Below are 23,319 nucleotides of genomic sequence, written 5' to 3'. Positions count from 1 at the left end.
TCTGCTATACAAATAAAATATAAATAACTACTTTGATTAGATTTTGCAGTTAGCTTCTTCAGAGGCCAGTATTTATCTGATTAATTAAAAAATCCAGACTCATTTTTGATGTTAATTCTTTTAAATTGAAGTCTGCAATTTAATTATAAAAGCTACTATACAGATCAAGTTGCTTGAAATCTGATTATCATTATATTTAACACATCTCTGTCTGTGATTTTTGAATTGAATTTTTATTGATCTAATTTACTTGCCATCAACACAAGATGGTCTGGCTCTGGTAGTCCCAGCCACTTTCCCAGGCAGACAGGAGCACTTTACAGTCTGTGATCGTTCTTCAATGCGATTCTTGTTGCAGCATCTGTGTGCAGCTATTACTTCACATGTTCCTCCATCTAAAGGAGAAGAAACAAATTACATTCTGTCATTTGGGATCCGTAATTTAAAAAATGGTTTTGGTTTTTAACCCAATACAATAAAGAGAAAATGGAAGATGCAATAAGAACATGGATCACACTGAAAAATTATTTTTGAACTATTACAATTATCTAAAAGCATTAGTATTTATTGCTTGCTAAATCTGTGCATATTGCCTCTAATTTGAGAGCAAGACATATCAAAAATATAAGTCCTAATATACGGTCTCAGCCTTGTTTGTTCCTCTCCATAGATGCCACCATTTTGTTGCTCTGGATTTCCAGCATTTGCAAGAACTCTTGATCAGTTTTTTTTTCTAATATTGGCAATTCTCTTTCTTTCATTTATATTTTCTACTTCCTATGGAAAAGGAAGTAGGATTAATGTGTCAGGATGAAGTATTGCCTAACCTGTTCAGTGTTTCCAATACATTCTGTGTTTATTTTCCAGATTTTCATTATCTGTATTTTCCGACAATTTTTTACATCCTTTTCCTTAATGTAACCGTATATTTATTTCAAAGTTACTCTTTGTACATTGAAATTCATGTTCAACAGAAAACAACATCAACCTTGCCTGTTTTAGGAATAAAGCCTTGCACTTGGCTGTTTGTAATATTAATATGCAAATCCAATTGAAATTTCTCTGCATGGCACTTCATGAGTTAATACCTCTTTGCAATAGTAGTTGAATAAAGGCATTAATCTTTCTTATGCTAATATTGCAAACAATATTTTTTATGCTCAAAAGATAATTAATAATTTGAAGCCTATCACCGTTGGAGATCTAGAGATTGCTAAGAGTATGTGATTATACATGAATGTTATTATGGTTCTCATTTAAATATTGCACTAATTCTTACTCCCCTAGTGTACTATGTTTCCCTTCATTATAAACATCATTAACAGTTCCAGGGAGACTGTGTGTGACACAAATCTCCAAGGTTTTGAATTAAGTGAGATATAATTCAGAAATTAAAGGGTCATCCTGCAGTACCTCATTATATCTAAACCAACGGACCATCTAAAAGACTTCAGTTTCCTTAATACCATGAGTCAATTCTTTTCAATGTTGTCTGCTTAGATTGAATTCATTGGCACCTTGTTTCACATGAATGTATAGTGGCATAACTGAGTTTTAAATGCTCTTTTGTTAACTAAGTGAATGTTTCCTTATTGGCACAATGACACCCAATACCTTAGTACAATGTATATAATGTGGTTAATATACCAATTATTAATGGTGTCTTCAGTGCTTTGACACAGTTCAGTATGGCAATAGCTAAGCTGATTTCTCTTGCTGGGACAGGATGAGCAGCTACATAGCATGGGAAAGTTTTCAAGTCATCAATTTCAAAAATATAAAACTTACTTTGCTGCTATAGTTAGTGATTTAATGTAAGAAGGATTCAGAACAGACTGCTGTATATACTCAGCAGGTCAGTCACTATCTGTAAAGAGGAAAACAGAGTTAACATTCTTCGTCAATGAACTGGGAAAACAATGGACAGAAAGGATCAATGCAAGAGCAAAAGAGCTTTGGTAAGGGAATAAATTCAGAAGGGGTTCCAGGGGTGCATGAGATGCTATTCAGCATTGAACTTCATTAGAACAGTGCAGGAGGTCAGAGAGAGAGATAAAAGATAACGAGATCAGACTGGGGTTCAGTGCAGAATTAAACGTAGATACAATTTAGAATAAACTCTAGTTTCGTTTAGGGAGGTATAATTAAACAAAAAAACCAACTACAGGGGGAGCAGAAAATGCATAATATAAAACTAAAATTTTACAGGTATACTGCTGCCCGTGTTGGGAGGAACGTTTGAACAGTGGAAGCAGAGGAGGTTAACAGGAAATGATACTGCATCCCTGTACTCATTGTGAAATGCATTGTGAAATGGAGGAGCTTTGCAAATGACTAAAGAAAAGACCTGGGTGAACGGAATGTTCTCTTCAGAAAGCAGAAACGGGATGGGAAATTTGAAGATGGCATCATTGTGAAAGTAAGTGAAATAGTGGTGGCCAATATGATGACTGGTGAGAAGGAGAAAAACCTGATTAGTGTTCTGAGAGGGAGCTGAAGAATTGACAGGGTAAGAAGGTGCAAGAAGATGTGTGTGAAAAATAAGGGGAGAAGAATTTCAATGGAGGGTAATTGATGACGTGATGAATGTAACAGTATGGAATATAATCATGATAATCAGAGGACAGGGAGAGTGAAAATCATGAATGCATAATTGATTCTTCACAAGGAGCTGTGTGGGAGGAATTGTAGTTAAGGGAACTGTGGTAGTCAGTCAAGAAAAGAAAGAACTGGAGGTAGCTTACTTGAAGGAAAGTTTAGGTATTGAAAGTAACTTGACAAATTGACAAACTTTATACAAAATGCTGATGGAACGCAGCAGGCCAGGCAACATCTATAGGAAGAAGAACAGTTGATGTTTCAGGCTGAGACGAAGGGTCTTGGCCTGAAACATTGACAGTGCTTCTTCCTATAGATGCTGCCTGGCCTGCTGTGTTCCACCAGTATTTTGTGTGCATTGCTTGAATTTCCAGCATATGCAGATTTCCTCATGTTTGCATTGACAAATTTTAATTGTATTGTTAGAAGGGAATTAATGGGTTTATGTTTAGGAGGGTATTAGCACCGACATCTAAAAACAATCCGTGTTTCTTTTTGACAGACTGGAAGCTTTAACTCACTTCACCAACTTACCTTGTCAAATGTACAACATAGTACTTTAACAAAGTTCTGCTGAACAGATTTTACAAAAGTCACCATTTATACTCTATGAATTTAATTGTCCTGATGCATATGAAATGTTAAACTGTGAAAACAAAAATAAAAGGTTAATGTGGTTTTATTTGGTTGTTTCTTGAATTATTATGTCACTTTTTAAATGTAATAGCCATTGGTTGCTGTACCAAAAGATACAAAGCTTTTCATAGTATTTTGTAAAATAACAGGGAATAACCGATTCCTCAATGCAAATACAAAAGGGGTGGGCGGAAAGCACATAAGTGAAGAGATTTTGAAGCCATCTCCAAAAATGTGGTGACAACAGAATCACGTGAACAGGAAGATTTTTTTGTTAGAGTTAAGCAGCTCATCCAGTATCAGCAGTGTGGTTTGGAATCTTCATACCGAATTACCAGGAAATGTCTAAATGTAAATTTATGTTTTTACCATGTGGAGTACACCAGCTCACTCCTTAGCATGTTTAGTTCTGGAAAACTTAGAGTGTGAACAGATAATGTTGGAATTTAACCTGGCTAAATCAGGCAGCCTATGCTATAAAGTTTCCCAATAGTTGTCCAAGGGCCTTGGTTTGCAAAGTTGTCTGGGAGAGATGTACAAAATTTCCATAAGGAGTCATGTTTTTCAGTGTCACATCTAAATTTCAATGAGTCATGGGTGAATTAAGCCAGGCTGCTGACTAACAATTGAGTAATAGACTGTTATAGGCTATATTGGTCTAGACTTTAGACTTGTCATACTTCCAAACTTTCATCAGATTTATCTTTTAGAGCCATTCTAATCCCAAGGATTATGTACATACTGTATAACCAAGTCTGGACTTCACAAGGTGTGTGCAGAATGGAGATTGTTCAAGGTCCAGAGGTACTTTAAGACATTTTATGTTCTTGGAACATAATTGGAATAAGGTTTCCAACCGTTAGAATTGGGGTGGCTTATTTGTATAAACTCATAAACAAACCACATATATAATTGGAAAACTGAGTTACAGACCGAGGGATGGTGGGGAAATTTATTCTAAGGCTAAGGCAATCTTAACCATAATGTCAAACTCACTATCAAGACTCACAAAAAATAATAATGACTTTGAAGAGGTTACTGATCCTGGTATCAATTTCAGTGAGTAACCAACATCTTCAAAAGAGCATATTTAGAATGAAGTCAGTGAAGGAACTAAACATAACTGCAACTTGAGGATCATAGGTCCAATGAGAGATTAATCTACATTTGTAATTGACTGTCTTCCGAATATTGAAAAAGAAAATAGATCTTCATGTAAAAGCACAACAAGCTCTAAATTTCTGAAGCATTGTACAGCCTATTTTTAGCCATTGCAGTTCAGCAGACAGAGGCTTTGTCAGAAGCAAAGAAGATTACCACGTAAGTAGAAGAACATCTGAATCTATTACAATTCTACGACCAACATCTGAACTAATTAGGTATGACTATCATATATATTTAAGAATTAATTTTTTCAGATTATGCAATTTTCAGAGTCCGGATCCTTTTTTGCACAATAAATGTCAATCTTTAAAAGATCTTGGAAGCTGGGCAGAAGCAGCATGTGGATTACTTTTTCGTACTCTTTTCCATTGAGAAGGACGAGCTGGGGTACTCTACAGGCAGCAATCAAACAAGTGGCCACCAAAAGTTAACCAGGACAAAATCTCTCCTTGCGGTTCACATTCAAGTGACATTCAGAGCCTAGAAATATTTCATTTGATAGGATACCTTGCTCCTCAAGGCAGTGTATTTTAAATTCCAGCATTAAATTCACTGCATTAAATGGTCTGTTTAATCTTTAGACCTCATTTTAATTGTATTGATTAGCTTCATGGACTTAAAGGGTGCCAACAGGCAACTTACTAGTCACAGTGTGTGAGAGCAGCATAGGGGGAAGGCATTCGTTGATGGTTATCACCTGTAAGTTCATCGTGAAACAGGGTGGGCTGTGGAAGGGAAGGTAAGGGGAAATCTCTGAGTCATGGTAACAGTGACTTTTTTTTAAATTCTGAGAACAGTAATGGCAGTGATTCAAGAGGTTTGCACACTGTGGCAGTTATTTCACCATCCCTGTTGGACAATCTCTAAAATTGAGTGGAATGTACATTGTGCACAAGTCTTCCATTTACAACTATAGATTAAGAATGAACACGACATCCAAATTATGGGGTACAATAAATGATAGTACTTATTGGTGAATATTCTGAAAACAGCAAACATTCAGGGCAAAAACGTGGTAGCAGATTGAAATCTGATGCCAATATTTAAAATATATATCAGGATCTGGCACAACTGGCAAAGATAGTATTTACTGCTCATCAACTCAGTACCTTCCTAGGCCACTTAAGAGTCAACTACATTACTGAACATAGAGTTATAGTAGGCCATTTGAAATAAGAATTGAGGAATTTCTCCACTTTTGGATATTAGTGAAACCAGATTGGGTTTTAAAAATCGGGTTTTTGTGTTAAGGAGACCTGCTGAGTTTCTGCAGAAAATGCTGCATAATTTGATTTGCTCTGCCTTTAGTTTGAAAAAAAAAGCCGATTGTGAGCTTCAACATTGAAATGAATTTCAGATCATGAAATCACTGGATTTGTCTTGCAGATTCCAATTACCCTGACTGTTGCCATTTGGGACTGGTAAAGATCCTGTCACTGAAGTGATTTATGGACCTGTCATGAAACTCAAATTTGGGGCACAGAAGAACAAACAAGGATGTGGAATCTCGCTCCAGCATGTGGTAAATTGCTTCTGAAAGGTTATTTAAATTTTCTATAATTTGACATTTTGTTTTAGTTCCAGTTTTGCCATCCATGCTCCTGCAAGTGTTGGAAGGAACTCATTTTCAGAGCATAAAACTGTTTTGACACTAAAATGCAAAAGAGTTATGTTTCAAAGATAATTACGGGATACGTGACAAAGATTAGTGCATACTTGAACATCCTTTCTAATATTATAATTAATTTCAAAACATAATATGACAATTCAGAACAAACATTATATGACAATTCTGAAACAGTTGTGAGTAACAAAGTCCTTCTTCTTAACTCTTTGCGTACTTTGCAGATTGACAAGTGGCTACAAAGTGGGGTGGCAATATAGCCTACAGAGATGGCTTTATGCAAGAGCAACTCAGTTAATCCCTGCCTCCTCCCCAGAGCTCTGGACTTCTTTTCCATTTTGAATGTCAGGTTGAATCTGCATTCACAGCTCCTCAAGGCAGTGTATTTCAGATTCTAACTCTTCGCTGCATAAAATGATTTGTTTATGCGTAACTTTTCATCCTTGTGCCAATCACTTCATTCAATACCTTCTGGTTCTTGATCCTGGGTATTTTTTCACACCATCCACTCTATCCAGTCATTTTATTATATTAAATATCTCTATCATATTCATACTTAACCTCCTGTGTTCGAATAACCCCATTTTAGTCAGTCTATCTATTAAACTAAAGCTCCTAATCCCTGGAATCTCTTTAGCACTATCTCTAAAGTCAATATGCCTTCTCGAAGTGCATGCATGCAGTGCGACACATTACTTCAATTGTGGAAGGATCAATGTTTCATAAAGATTCATCATAACTGCCTTATCCTTGTACTCCACACTTATATTTATAAAGTCTAGAATCCCATATGTTTTTTTATGAGCCATTTTCTCAACTAATCCTGCCACTTTCCAGGAGCCATGCGCGTGTAACCCAGGTGTCTGCTCCTATACTTCTTTTAAAAGTATCTTCTTTTAGTACTTTTTCCTTCCTGATTCATTCCACCAAGATGTAACATGTTGCATTTTCCTGTACTAACTTACATCCATTTGTCTATTCCATAAGATGTTTAGTTCCTCTTGATATCCATTGCTATTCCCTTCACAGTTTACTATACTTCCAAGTTTTGTGTTGTTTGCAAATTTGGAAACTTTGCCCAACACACACATCTGAAGCATTAAAAAATTATTGAAAAAACACAACAGTTCCAGTGCAGATACCTGGGGCAACACCAGCGTGCACTTCATGCTATCTTAATAATCAGCGAGTGTTCAGCACTGTCGTTTGCTTCCTGTCACTTTGATGTCCATGCTGATACTGCCCCTTTTTATTTCATTGGCTTTCAATCTTAATGATAAGTCTGTTTAGCCGTACCTTATCAATACATTCTGAATGTATCAAATCAGCTGGATTTCCCTCATCAGCATTTTCCTTTGAATTTCTTCATCTAGTCACTGCCTTACTTTATTTTCTCTCCCTATCTATCTGACTCAAGTTTACCCTCATTTAACACAATGAACTATAGGAATCAATGCCACGAGATCTGAATGTGACAGGAATAACATTGCACATTCATCACTTCATGCAGTTTATGAAACAAACATATGATATAAAGAGAAAGGGATACATTAAAATTACTTGTCATGAAATGCACCATTTTGGCAGTAACCAGATCAGTTAATAGTTGAAACTACTTGTATTATACAATACATCATATTGTATAATATACAATATTATACAATATATGCATTATACAAAACTGAAAAATGGTTGGAAATATAAACCAGTATTGATCAAAGATTAACTCAACTTGAAATATTAACTTTTTTTCTAACTCTTAAGGATGCTGATTGAGGCCCATTTCCCGAGGAAAATAGCCATGTGAGCAATTGCCAGAAGGGACCATGACACTCCTGGGCTATCTCTATACCCTTTCTTGAATAAGGAACAACATCTGCAACCCTACAATCCTCTGGAACCTCCCCCGTGCTCACTGATGATGCAAAGATCATCGCCAGAGGCTCAGCAATCTCCTCCCTCGCTTCCCACTGTAGCCTGGGGCACATCCTGTCCGGTCCCGGTGACTTATCCAACTTGATGCTTTCCAAAAGCTCCAGCACATCCTCTTCCTTCGATGAACCTTACTTAACTTGCAAAATTCATGAACCTTCAAAGTCATTTTCAGAAAATTCATATTCAATTAATTTTATATAGTACAAATGCTATATTCAAAATGTTTGTGAAAAGCCCCCCTATGTCCATGACAAAGTGATAGGCAGATTGCATGGAGCTGATTGGGTAATGAGCTTGGCAATCAAGCAGGGTGCCCACACTGCTATTGAGATTGATTTTGTGTACTTTCTATGAACCTGATGTAACACTTGACCATTTCATGTACTGAACCTTCTAGGAGGAATGGAACAGCCCTTGGGCAGTTGAAAGTGTCTGAGGACCCACTCCTGAAAGCCTGTTCTCATGACAGCAATGCTTCCAGATCATTGGGACCTGCACATTCCAGGGGAACGCAAGGTGTAGGCCAAGTCCATTGGGTATGTCCTCTGAAGGAATACATTACACATTATTTTAAGATAGGTACATTTTTGTTTTGGCCCTTCAGCAGATGTTTTATTGCAGATAAACTTAGGCTATCAAAATAACTTACTACCTTGTAATAGCAATGATAGTTCATAAAAAAATCCATGGTAGTGTGGTGCATTAGAATGTCCTGACGGGGCTGTGAATGACAATATTAATGCAAGACTTTCTTTATTTCTTTAGAACTAGGAAGTCCTGTGCAAGGCCAGGAAAATCAGTTAACATAGAAATAAAATAATGCAAAATTATTCATGTGATATTTCAGAACTACATGGCAATCCATAGAATTAAATTTAAAATTTACAGTTATTATGATATCATGATAATTTCAAACAAATTCATATCCTTTGGGCAAAGTCTTGCTGGTACGATAATTCTACAGACTTCTTTCTATTTGCAGGAATCATCTTGGTAGCAAATTAAACCTAACTGTTTCAGGAGATACACGTAATAGGAACCTGTTGGATCTGGCTGTTTAATTCCTAGATTAAACTGTTTAATTGATATTTTCTTTGCAGTTTAACAATTATCTGCTTATCTTTTAAGGTATTCTTATTTGCATGTTGCAGTTTATTATACAAATTCAAGATGTCCCGTAATGGTTATATTGGTATAACATTGGTATGATTCTGTAAGTTTTGCTTGGTACTGCAGTATTTGCATAAGTGCTTTCTCAATGGTTAACTCTTATTTACAAATACTGCAGTACCAAGAGAAGCATCCAGAATTTTCCTCAACTATAGGTATAAGAGGGTGGTGGGGTGGAAATACGTTTGTAGATCTCCACCAAATGGGATTGTAATGCATTCCTTTCCTCTGCCAGTCTGCAGGTCACCCTTGGTAAGTGTAGCACCTTATAGCAACACCACTCCCACCCGCCCTACCACACTGCTATTAGGGTCACATGAAGCAGCCTTGGGTGCAGCTGGTGGATATCACAAGCCAGGCAGCCAATCTTTGAAGGGTAGTGATAATGGCTGGGGTCACCCATCTTGTGAAGACACTTCCTAGAAGAAGGCAATGGCAAACCACTTCCGTAAAAAAAGATTGCCAAAAACAGTCAAGGTTATGGAAAGCCCATGATTGCCTACATTGTACGATATGGGACCTAATGAATGAACGATAGATATAAAACTAGCTGCTATACATTGCATGCTATCTTACTTCAGAGATTGTAAGTTGTTGGAAAAGATCCTGAGAGGCAGGATTTATGAACATTTGGAGAGGCATAATATGATTAGGAATAGTCAGCATGGCTTTGTGAAAGTCAGGTCATGCACCTTATGAGCCTGGTTGAATTTTTTGAGGATGTGACTAAACACGTTGATAAAGGTAGAGCAGTGGATGTAGTGTACATGGATTTCAGCAAGACATTTGATAAGGTACCCCGTGCAAGGCTTATTGAGAAAGTAAGGAGGCATGGGATCCAAGGGGACCTTGCTTTGTGGATCCAGAACTGGCTTGCCCACTGAAGACAAAGAGTGGTTGTAGACAGGTCATATTCTACATGGAGGTTGGTGACCAGTGGTGTGCCTCAGCGATCTGTTCTGGGACCCCTTCTCTTCGTGATTTTTATAAATGACCTGGAGGAGGAAGTGGAGGGATGGGTTAGTAAATTTGCTGATGACACAAAGGGTGGGGGTGTTGTGGATAGTGTGGATGGGGTTACCCATAGCCCTCTATTTTGATAGTTTTGCATCCTGTCAATGTCCTGCTGTAACCTCTGACAGCCCTCCACACTATCCACCCTAGGTAATTTCTAAAGTAAGTACATGTTTGGCACAGCATTGTGGGCCGAAGGGCCTGTATTGTCCTGCAGTTTTTCTATGTTCCTATGTTTCTATCTTAGGCTTTGTCTTTCTCTTGGCTGAGTAGACCTCCATCACTATTTGTTTTCAATTTTTCTTGGTGCATCAACACTTAATAAAATGATTGTGAAGCAGCAAGTTTTGTGCCTCTTTCTTGACTTCTGAAGAACCTTGCATAAAAAGCATCAGAATGCAATAAATCAAGTAGGCAGCAAAGATTTTGACTTTAAGGACTTGGAACAATTGCAGACAGAGTGGAAGTTTTAGCGCGCAACAGAAGGGGTAAGAATTTCCACTTGTAAAGAGAAAACTAGCTCTAGCTTTAATTCATCAGATGGAAATTAGGATTGAGGTCTGCTGCATTTCTATTTAAAAATAAAACAGCTGTAAAAATGTTGTTTGAAATCCATTTCGGCTGCAGCCCAATCTATTTCGGTTGTACAATGACCTACTTTGGCTGCACAGCAATCAAAGGTACAAAATACAAATATTGTTTGCACTGTCCATCAGTTACAATCAATTAATTCAGTTGCAGGATTACCCAAGATTTGCAGGATGAGTTGTAAGTCACAAGATACCAACAATGTTAAGTTTATTAAGATCTACAAAAATGCATGAGGGAAAGGAAATGGGTGCTATCCATTTAGAGATAAGACCATGTGGTTGGCTTGATCACATGTGTGAGTGATTGAAAAAGATAACGGGATGAGTAAAGACTTTTAGTAATCAAAAGAAACACAAACTTGTGATAAACTACAAAAACAGTATTATAAAAAGTCAAAAGCCTAAATAGCAAACCTATGCATTAACTAAATGAGCAAGAAAACATGATCAATGTACATTGTTTGAAGTTTCAAAGTGGACTAAAACAAAATAGAGAAACTGAGCAATGACTTCAAATGGGCAGTATTGCTAGTGACGTATCAAGTGCTGCCGCCAATGATGCTACTGTGACACTCCGCCCTGGGAAACATTTACTTCTGAAGCTCTGCCTGAAGAATAGCAGCCCACATCATAAAGTCCCTGGAGGCAGCAACTTCATCTGAGCACCGACGAACTTCAGGATGGACATGACTCACATAAACCCGTGGAAAACACCCAGCCTAGATTGGCTGTTTGACTGAGTCCTAGAGACCTGTGCTGATCTGTAGTTGTCCCTGAGATCTTGAACCTCTTGCTTCGGCAGTCTGAGGTACTCACCTGCTTCAAACAGCCTTCAATTATACCAGGGCCCAAGAAGAGCATGGCAACCTTCCTCAATGACTATTGTACAGTAGCACTTACTTTCACTATGATGAAATGCTTTGAAAGGTTGGTGATGAAACATATCAACTCCTGCTTGTGAAGTGACTTGGATCTGCTCCAATTTACCAGCTGTCGCAATAAGTTCACAGCAGTTGCCACTTCAGTGGTTCTTCATTCAACACTGGAACATCTGGACAACAAAGATGTATACACCAAGATGCTCTTTATTGACTATAGCTATGCATTCAATGCTGTCATCCCCTCGAAATTAATCAATAAGCTTCAAAACCTTAGCCTGAAAATCTTCATTATGCAATTGGATCCTTGATTTCCTCACTTGTAGATCCCACTCAGTTGGGATTGGCAAACAAATCTCCACAATTTCAATCAGTACAGGTACACCATAAGGCTGTGTGCTTATCCCCCTGCTCTACTCATTTTACACTTATGATTGTGAGGCTAAGCACAGCTCCAGTGCCATATTTAAGTTTGCTAACAAAACCACTGTCACTGGTCAAATCAAAGATGGTGATGAACCAGCATATAGGAGGGAGATTGAAAATCTGGCTGAGTGGTGCCACAATCACAGCCACTCACTCAATATCAGCAAGACCAAGAAGCTGATTATTGACTTCGGGAGGAGGAAATCAGAGGTCCATGAGCCAGTTGTCATCAGGGGACCAGAGGTGGAGAGGGTCAGCAACTTTAAATTATCTTTTCACAGGATCTCTCCTAGACCCATGATGTAAGTGCAGCAACAGTTGTTACCCTTCAACTGTCAGGTCTTGAACCCAGAGGGTTTAACAACTCAACTTCACCCATCCCCTCATTGAACTGTTCCCACAAAATATGGGCTCACTTTCAAGGAATTTTCTTCGCACGTTCTTGATATTTATTATTGTTAGTAATAGTAAAGCCTGAGGTACGGACATAACCAAGTACACTTATTTCTCAATTGCCTGGAACTTTCAGAGTATTCTAGTGGTGTTTAGAATTGTGACATACTGGAGATCTACGTAAATATTTCTTTGTAGGTCTAATTGTTTAATGCTATTGTGAAGTGACTTTGGGATGATACCAGTTGTAGATATTACGCATAGCACAATATATACCCTGTTCATGTTCCATTGTCTTTCAATTTCCTCTTTTAATTCGGCATATATCTGGTTGTTTTTCACATTGATTTCTGTAGGTTATGTGCGTTTGGAATGGCTATATCTATCAAGTAAGTTGTTCTTGCTTGTTTATCCTGTAATATTATATCTGGATGGTTATTATGGATTGCCCTTTCTGCAATAATGGATGATTCATAATATAATTTGTGGGACTCTGACTCTAAAACTGGATCAGGCTTGTATTTATAGTAAGGTAATGGTATATTTTATGAGTTTGTATTTTAAAGCAAGATTTTGATGAATGATGTTTGCCATTTGATTGTGGCTTTGTAAGTAATCAGATTGAGTTTAACTTCTGCAGAATCCTGTAACGTGTTGGATTGTTTCTGTTCTCACATGCCATTTTCTGCATCTAGTGTCTTTGATTTGTTGGTCTTGTGTTATGTATTTCTGATCATTTATTTTGTGTTAGCCACCCAGTCCTGCATTGCCACAGGGAACTCCTCTGTTTCTGGGAAGAGATCTCCAACTCTGAGCCAGATATTTGAGACTTCCTTGTCGACATCTAGCCTGCTCTGCTCTCTGCTCACAAAGAGGATGTCTTTGTGGAGGGTCATGCTCTTCCATTGGTTAACTTTTTCTTCCATAGTAATCGATTCTTATCTTTTCTTAGTTGTGCTTTCATTTAAATTTGGTGGTGTGTACTTCTCAGAATTGCATATGCTTGCATGTGCTCAATCCTGTTTTCATTGATGAAAATAAGTCCCTTATAAGTCTTATCTCACTGTTGTGTGATTTTTATGTCTGTTATTCCTATTCCTTCTTCTGTCCAAAGTAGTGATAATCTAAGTGTATTCAAGTGTACATAGTGTTTTCTAAAACTTGTCATTTCAGTTTTTATTTTTCTTTCTAATTTCCCAGATCAGTTTCAGACCAGGATATTATGCCAAAAGAGTACAGTGCATTAATAGAGGTATAGGCAAAGTGTTAAATGCCTTTGTTATTTTTTTTCTTTATTTTCTTAAGCCTTGAAGTAAGTTCTGACAACAGTTTTTCCTTTATTACACTCTGACCTATTTTCTTTGCTTGTTGATATACCAGATACTTCTATGTTTCATATTTATCCATTGGTTGTATTGTATCCTGTCGCTTTGCTTTATATTCTGCTAGCTCTATTGCACCTTTCTTCATGTTTAATGTTCTGCACTCATCTAGTCCAAAGTTCATGTTCATATCTTTTAAAATAGTTTTACTATTTGAATTAATTACTTAAGATTTACTGATGGAGTGTATTATTATTATTATAGAAATTTACTTTTCCTCAGTTCAAGCTGGTGAAACCCAAGGTACAGGCATAGCTAAGCATGCTAGGAATTTTCAAAATATTCCAGTGATGTTTAATATAGTGGCTTTCTGAAGATTTATGTGGGGTGATTGATATGTTCATGGCCTAAGATAGTAGGAATCAATTTTAGAAAACCTAGCACATTTATTTTTCAACATAGTCCCCTCCTATATTTACACACTTAGTCCAGCGGTCATGGAGCATATGGATTTTGGACCTCCAGAAAGTGTTCACAGCAGGGGAGATTGATAAGTTTGTGGCCTAAGGTAGAAGGAGATGAGTTATTAACTTCAACTAATTCCTGTTTTTGTTGATGAAAGTTTAGAAGCTTATCTGATTGTTGTGTAGATTTTTAATGTCTGTTATTCCTCTTCCCCCTTCTGTCCTTGATAGTGTTAATCTTAATGCATTCAAATGTATTATGATGATTATTATTCTTTTGTTTTTATACAGTTCATTGTCTTTTGCACATTGGTTGTTTGTCTGGTTGGGTGCAGTTTCATTGATTTTATTGTGTTTCATGGGTTTACCGTGTATGCCTGCAAGAAAATGAATGCCAGCATTGTATATGGTGATATATATGTACCGTGATAATCATTTTACTTCGATCTTTGCCACGGACTCTACAGCGGCCCCTAGCGACTCAAGTGAGAGTGAGAGTGATGAAGCAATAAGATTGACAGCTATGTCACAGCTTGCTCCAATGAAGGCCTAGATGGTGAAGAAATACAGGAATAAAGATGAAACCATTGATAATCAATGTATTGACAAGCTAGTGGCAGATCCATCAGCTATTGCTCAACCACTCAACAGTCTGCTGAAAAACTGCTCAGACAACCCTCTGACTCTTAATGAAAAACAACTAAAATCTTTTCAAACTTTTAAGGTGACATTTTGTACTGCACCTGTATTAAGAATCCCTGATACAGCTAAACCATTTACCCTGTATGTCGAGAGGAAAGATAACGTAGCAGGCTTAACTCAACAACATGGACATCAACAGCGTCCTGTTGGTTATTAATCTGCCAAAGACCTGATTCTCTACACTGATAGCTCCTCAATGATTGAGAAGAATGCGAATGGCTGTTTCTGAAAATGAAGTGCTAGCATTAGGAAGCATGGTTCCTGGTTCCTCTGTTTAACAGGCAGAACTGAAAACTCTGAAGCCTGTAAGTTGGCAGAAGGAAGATCAGCTAATATCTATATTGATTTTTGAAATTCTTTTGGAGTTGTTCATGATTTTGGAAACCTATAGAGATGAAGTGGATTTTTTATGGCTGAACAAATCCAAATCAAGAATGGCCAACTAGTACACAAATCTGTGGAAGTCAAATAACTGTCCTCAGAAATTGCTGTATTAAAATGTAAAAATCACAGTAAAATCACTACAATGGGAAACTGTGGAAGTGAATCGGTAGATGAAAATTGCAAAAAAGGCAGCAATGAAAGAAATAAAAGAAGTTAAAGGGAATACCAAGAATATATGCAATGAACCCGAAACTTGAATTATCAAAGCAAAGTTCAACTTTGTATCATAGATGACCATATAAGATTATTTGGCACAGCAAATACACTTCCTAGGAGTGTAGCAAATACGTTTGAAAGATGCATGAGGTGCCAGAAAACAAATCCTGGAGCAGCAGGAAGCTACCACAATTAAGTGTTCCTGCCCTACCTTGTCCATTTTTATATTTACAGGTGGACTTCATTACTTTGTTAATGTTTCAAGGATACTCAAATGTACTGGTAATAGTGGACAAGTTGTCAAGATGGGTGGAAGCTATTCCTGATGGGAAATCTACTGACAGAAACACAGCAAAACCTCAGATCAAGGGCTATATTCCGAAATCACGACTACCATGTCACATTGACTCTGACCAAAGAACACATTTCAGTGGGAGTACTTTCAGGAATTATTTTGAATGATGAACATTGAACAGTCTTTTCATTATCCACATCACCCAGAGTCATCAGAGTAAGTTGAATGAATGAACAGAACCATCAAACAATGACCGACTAAGTATCATGAAGAGGCGTACCATGGTTTACGGCTCTTCTTATGGCCTTAGAGCTTCTTATGACATCAGAGCAAACAAGTAAGCTAAACTAAGTCCATCTGAGGTGGTAACAGGGCATCCTATGTCACTGCCGAAAGCCCTCGATCTCAGAGAGACAGTTTACTTAATTATTGTGTGATATTAATTCAAGCTCTACAATCTACTTCTCAACAGGTGTCTACCATTTGGAGTGATCCAAAAGAAGAACTCCTGGTGAATGAAGTCTTGATTAAAAAACTGCATAATAAACCACTGGGAACTTGATGGAAAAGGTCCCTATCAAGTGCTGTTAATTACCAACTCAGCAGTGAATGTAGAAGGTAAAATTAGGTGGATGCACACCAGCCACTGCAGGCGAGTTAAAAAGATAACCAACAAAGACAACAAAGGCTGTGGTAATGTGTTAGTAACCTCTTGACCCCAGTGCCTACACTGCAGGGCTACAGCGAGTGAATTACTAGCCAGCTAGAAGACTTCAGGCAAGTCAACAACTACTGGTCATTACTGAAGTCTATTCTAACATTAGTTGTTATATTTTTGGCAATTTTCCCAACTCACAATGAGTAGTAATATTGATACTAATATGTGTTTTCATAAACTACATCTTTTTGCTTGTATAAGGGTAATAGTTTAAACTCATGTAAGCGAGTCTACTAATCTGCCTAACAATGACATAATCTTATGAATACATTGAAGAATACATACCCTTTGATATTTCTTAACTTAAAAAGTTTTTGATTATTTTATACATAACGCAGATACAAGTTTTACTGCCTCTGAATTTTCGGATCTACTAATTCTAAATGTATGATTTAGAATCAAAGGGCAGATTGTTGGATCCAGCTGTTTAGTTCTTAGATTTGACTGTTTAATTGATATTTTATTTGAAATTAAACAATTAATTATCTGCTTGTATTTTAAGTAGTTCTCATATGCACATAACGGTTTATTATGCAAGTTTAATATGTCTCCTAATGGTTATATTGGCATAACACTAGTATGACTCCGAAAGCTTCTCTTGGTACTGCAATATTTGAGGAAGTGCTTTCTGACTGGTTAACAGTTACCTACAAATTTGAATGTAATTTTCTTTATCTATAGGTGAAAAAATTGCAGCTTCACTCTGGGCAACATTTTAGTTCTTTGTCTCTTTCTTTGCTTAGTAGACCTCTATCACACTGTCTATTTTGAATTTTTCATTGTTTTATCAGCACTTAGTTTAACAATCATGAAGAAACAAGTTTTGTGCCTCTTTCCTGACTTCTGAACGAACCTTGGAATAAAACACCAGCACCCAACTAACCCTAGGGGCAAACATTTCACAGAGAGGGTGATAGGTGTATGGAACAAGCTGCTAGAGGAAGTGAATGAGAAAGATTCAGTAATATTATTAGAACTATTTTGGACAGGTACATGGATAAGAGAGGATTATAAAGATATGGATCAAATGTAGGCAAATTGGATTAATTTAAATTGGCATCTTGCTCCACATTGAATGGTTTGGTTGGAGGGCACATTTCCAACCTGTAGTACTCTACGTCTCTGTAACTCTAAATGTATTATGGACAAGGAAGGTTATTGACAGAGAATAAATACAACAGTAGCCTATTTATTAACTTTAGCTCCATAGTAACATAGCTTAAGATCTATTCACAAAAGATCATCATACATTGTTGTAATAGTGAAGAGACAACTTTCGCCTTGTGGGAGTCTAGTATAGTTTCCCTCCATTTCACTAAACGATGATAATAAATACTTACTAATACTTAAGAATTATTAAAGCAAAGTCTGCTCATTCTGGAGTCACTTTAATTGGGACTGATTAAAAGAGCCCTTTAAAAGCTCTTTAAGGACTTAAAATTGCTGACTGATTATAATTTGACAGGCATTTGAGGAGCTACTGAACGACATTCACTAAATGACTTAAAGTTCTTCTTTCCATCACCTCTTTGATAGCTTGCCTTAAGTAATGTTACACAACTTATTGGCAAAGCTTACTACTTTCAGAAATTATGCCCTGATCTGTTCTTATTTCAGTTCAAAGCCTGAAACCATCACCCGTGTGTGATTAGGCTGCAATTGGATTTTTGTATTGGTCCACTGACCAACACTTCTGGTATCACAGAAACAAAATACAAAATCATTCACAAATGGACAGATCAGAGATTACTGCTTAACCTAAATGTCATTTTTAGTTGAAGTTCCCCTCATTCCTGTTCTTAAAGCAAAGCTGAAGAGAGCAATACCACAAGATTGTTGTTCCAAATGGAACCTTATTGACCTCTTCTCTTCACCTGTGTTGATTCTCCTCGATTTCAAGTCAATATTATTGTCATTTAACTATATACATGTGTATGTATATAACTATACTATATAAATGAGACAATGCTTCCTCGAACTAGGGTGTAAAGCACTGTAGTACACATAACATACAAAACTTATGAAGGTAAGGATAAAATCTACAGATAAGCCACACATAAAGAAGTGCATTAACATTAAATATTGCAAGGTATGGAACAGATTAGACAGTGACACTTTGGATATGGTGCGACAGGGAGTTCAGAAGCTAATGGCCCGGGGGAAAGAAATTGTTTCTCATCATGACAGTTCTTGTTTTTATGCATCATACTCTCCTGCCTGATGGCGGAAAGTCAAAGCGGATGCTGAATGGATGGATGGGATCCTTAATAATACCAAGGGCCCTGTGTACACAGTGCTCCCGATAAACGTCCTTTGTAGGGACTTCTGGTCTGGTGCTCGACTGCTCCCATACCAGATGGTGATGCTTTTTGTCAGGATGCTCCTGTAAAACACAGTTAAGACTTGGGGTGAGGGGGTGCTGCTGAGAGCCTTTCTTGCCTCAGTCTTCTTAGGAAGCAGAGAGAGGTGCTGCTGTGCCTTCTTGTTTCGGGAGATGATATTAAGGGACTAGGTGAGGTCATCCATGATGTGAATTCCCAGGAACTTGGTGCACTTAACTCTATCAATGGAGGAGCCATGTTTTCACAGAGGGGTTGGTTCATCTGCACTTTCCAGCCTTGGAGAGTGCCAGTGCTCAGCGTAATGAGACATTTATACCCATATGGACTCACTGAAGCCTTGCTATTAAAAAGTCCAGTATCCAATTGCAGAGGGAAGTGTTGAGACCCAATGAGGACAGCTTCTACTACAAAGTAGTTTCTGGGGTATGATGGTGTTAAATGCTGAACTGAAGTCTATAAATGGCAGTTTGGCAGAAAAGTCCCCATTTTCCAGGTGGGACAGGACAGAGTGGAAAGCAGAGGCATTGTCAGTGGATTGATTTGAGCAATAAGCGAACTGGAATGGGTCCAATGTAGCTGGGAGAAAGGCTTTAAAGTGCTCCATGACCAGCCGCTCAAAGCATTTCATAATGGTTGATGTTAATACCACTGCACAATAGTTACTTAGGCTGTGACTGCTATCAGATCCAAGTGCCTCATCCTAACCAGAAAGCATTTATAACTTTTTTTATTATCATTACTCTAAATGATACACAGGCACCCTTATGTAAAACCGGCCCAAAATTGGTCTCCTAACTTCTTTTTCCTGTGTTGTTGGCTTAGTCATAGGTTTCTAATTATACATGCATGCTTCCTCTGCTAGAGAAAGTTTACTGACACAGTGCAGATATACTGTATCTGTGCCCTAATGACTAATCCAAATCTTAACTTGAATTAAGGACGAGTTAATGTTAGCTGAGGAAAACCAGATACAGTTGTTGAGATACCTGGAGGGGTAGGATTTGCATAGTGGGGCCCCTGTGCAAATACTCCGTTTTACCTCCTTCTTACGATGATAATATTATATAACACTAATAATTGTTACAATTAAAAGCAAGGCCAGCTTGGGCTCTTCTCCATTAACTGATTGTCAGCTCATCTACAACATGCTAACTCTGTGATTCCCTCAAGTTCCATCATTGTGGAAAAGAAGATGTTGCAGCCATTTGCATTCTTACAGTACATCCACATTTTGAGATGCAATTTAATGGTTACTCTAAAGACCGTTTTGTTAAACATGATAATGCAATTGACATAGAGTCATAAACATAGAACACTACAGCATAGAAATATCCCCTCAGCCGATCTATTCCATGCTGAACCATTAATATGCCTGGTCCCATCAACGCACATCTGGACCTTAGCTCTCTATACCCTTCTCATCTAGGTACCTATCCAAATTTCTCTTAAATGCTGAAATTGACCCCACATTCATCACTTGAGCTGACAGCTCATTCCACACTTTCCCTGCACTTGGAGTTGAAAAGGATCCCCCCTGATTTAGAACATAGAACATAGAAAACCTACAGCATGATACAGGCCCTTCGGCCCACAAAGCTGTGCCGAACATGTCCTTACTTTAAAAATTACCTAGGGTTACCCATAACCCTCTATTTTTCTGAGCCCCATGTACCTGTCCAGGAGTCACTTAAAAGACCCTATCATATCCACCTCCACTGCTGTCGCTGGCAGCCCTCTCTGTGTAAAAAATTATCCCTGACATCTCTTCTGTACCTACTTCCAAGCACCTTAAAACTGTGCCCTCTCGTACTAGCCATTTCAGCCTTGGGAAAAAGCCTCTGACTATCCACACGATCAATGCCTCTCATCATCTTATACACCTCTATCAGGTCACCTCTCATTGCTCCAAGGAGAAAATGCCGAGTCCACTCAACTTATTCTCATAAGGCACGCTCCCCAATCCAGGCAACATCCTTGTAAATCTAATCTGACCAGCAGCACCTTCAAATCTCTCACATTCTAAGGGTATTCGCTGGAAAGGTTCCAGAGGAGGTTCACAAGAATTATCCCTAGATTTGAAGGGTAAGAGTTACCTTTAAACATTTCACTTTTCACCTTTAGCTAATGACCTCTAGTTTTAGTCCCACCCAGCCTCAGTGGAAAAATCCTACTTGCATTTACCTTATGAATACCCTTCATAATTTTGTATACGTACCTCCATCAAATCTCCCACAATCTTCTATGTTGTTGGTAATAAAGGCCTAGCCTATTCCATATAACTCAGGTACTCAAGTCCAAGTAACTTCCTTGTAAACTTTCCCTGCATTCCTTCAATCAGATTTACATCATTCCTGTAGGTAGGTTACCAAAACTGGGCACAATATTCCAAATTAGGCCTCAGTAATGTCTTATACAACTTCAACATGTCAGCCCAACTCCTGTACTCAACAGATTAATTAATGAAGGTGGTTGTGCCAACAGCTTTTTTACAGACCTATCTACCTGTGATGCCACTTTCAAGGAATTATTATCTGTATTCCCAGATCCCTCTGTTCTTCTGCACTCCTCAGTGCCCTACCACTCACCATATAAAACCTACCATGGTTGGTCCTCCCAAAATGCTCTTATTTACATTAAATTCCATCTACCATTTTTCAGCCCATTTCATGATCTGGTCCAGATCCCCTTGCAAGCTTTGTTTTACTTCTTGACAGTCTACTACACCCCCAATCTTGACGTCATCTGTAAATTTGCTGATCCAGTTTACCACATTATCAACTATAAAACTATAGGACCATGAAATACGCAGAATTGGGACATTGAGCCCGTCGAGTATGCTCCGCCATTCAATCATGAATGATTTATTATCCCTCTTAACCCCATTCACTTGCCTTCTCCCATTGCCCTTAATGATCTCATTAACAGGAACTTATCAACCTCTGCTTTACCTCCTCCACCATCTGTGGCAATGAAATCCACAGGTTCATCGTACTCTGGCTAAATAAATTCCTCCTCAACTCTGTTCAGAAGGATGTCTTTGTATTCTGTGGCTGTAACCTCTGGTCCTAGACCCCCCCCCCCCCCACTTTGAGAAACACTCTCTCCACGTCTATTCTATCTAGGCCTTTCAATATTTGATAGGTTTCAATAAGATCCCACCTTATTCTTTTAAACCCCAGTGTGCACGGACCTAAAGCCTTCAAATAGTCCTCATATGTTAACCCTTCAATTCTTGGCATAATTATTGTGAACCTTCTCTGGATCCTCTCCAGTGAATATCCTTAAAATGTAAGAGAATTGAAGGTGCTGCTGTTCAGTATGTGACCTGGGTGTCCCTTACACATACCCCTGCAAGTTAAACAGTAATGTTCTGAAACTGATCTGGTGGCCATGGAGACCAGCATGAGGGGAGGCAGGATAGATTTGTCTGGTGGGATTCAGCAGTAGAGTGAGCTGTGTCAGAGTTAATTGCCCTGAGCAATCCCTTCCCCTTCAATGCTGAAAGACTGAAACAAATTGCTTCTGCCCAGCTAATTCCAAGAGGCCACACCAGCTGCTGATGTACCAAATCCACAGCCAATTTCCATCAACGCTCTGTTAATCTGTATAAATATTCCAAACCAACTTTGGATCCCTGCCCTGAACCATTCTGGTTTCATTTGGAAACACTCAACTCACACATTCAAATACATGCAAGCTTAAAATCCTGAAACATGCCCTTCTCATGCATTAGGGAAAGGATTAGGAGCACATTGTTTGAGTTACTGGGACACAGCATCAGGATATATGGGTTCAAATCCAACCAGAGCATAAAACCCTACCTGGCTTACCATTTGCTCTCAATGGAACAATCTGCTACCCTTGCACGGTCTGGACTATATGTGACTTCAGACTCTCCAATGTGGTTGGCTGTTAAGTGCCTCTAAATTTTGGGGTCAATGGAAGTCTGATGTTATTCCATTAAGTAAAGAAAGGAACTTCACTGGTTGAGCAGCAATACCCAAACAATCACACAGATGCCATGGCTAAAAAAGCTTACCAATAACTTTACTTTACTGACCCTCATCCAGATCATTGATATTGAAGACAAAGAACAATAGTACCAGCACCAATCCCTACAGCATACTACTAATCACAGGGCACTGGTCAAAGAGACAACCATCTACAACCACACTCTGGCTTCTTCCACAAAGCCAATGCCTAATCTAATTTATTACCTCATCTTAATGCCAAGCAACTGAACCTGCTTGACCAACCTCCCATGCAGGACCTTTCAAAGGCCTTGCTGAAGTCCATGTAGACAAATACAGCCTTGTCTTCATCAACTCTCCTGGCAATTTCCTCAAAAAACTCTATATGATTGGTTAGACACAACCTACCATGCACAAAGCCATGTTGATTATTCCTAATCAGTCCCTCTCTATCTGAATACTTATATATCCAGTTCC

At 38.2% G+C, this 23,319-nt stretch overlaps 1 protein-coding gene across 1 annotated transcript in view; it reads right to left on the bottom strand.

The window, feature by feature from the left end:
• Nucleotides 1-23,319, bottom strand: part of LOC132378119 (chemokine-like protein TAFA-1) — a 591,379-nt gene that overhangs the window by 187,671 nt on the left and 380,389 nt on the right. Inside the window, exon 2 of the mRNA XM_059944864.1 lies at nt 255-395. Coding sequence (XP_059800847.1) covers nt 255-395 — 141 coding nt within the window. The remainder of the gene's footprint in view (nt 1-254; nt 396-23,319) is intronic.

Source organism: Hypanus sabinus, chromosome 19 (genome assembly GCF_030144855.1).
Source record: "Hypanus sabinus isolate sHypSab1 chromosome 19, sHypSab1.hap1, whole genome shotgun sequence".
Lineage (NCBI taxonomy): Eukaryota > Metazoa > Chordata > Chondrichthyes > Myliobatiformes > Dasyatidae > Hypanus > Hypanus sabinus.
The sequence above is the reverse complement of the archived record's forward strand: the minus strand, read 5'-3'. Positions and strand labels throughout refer to the sequence as shown.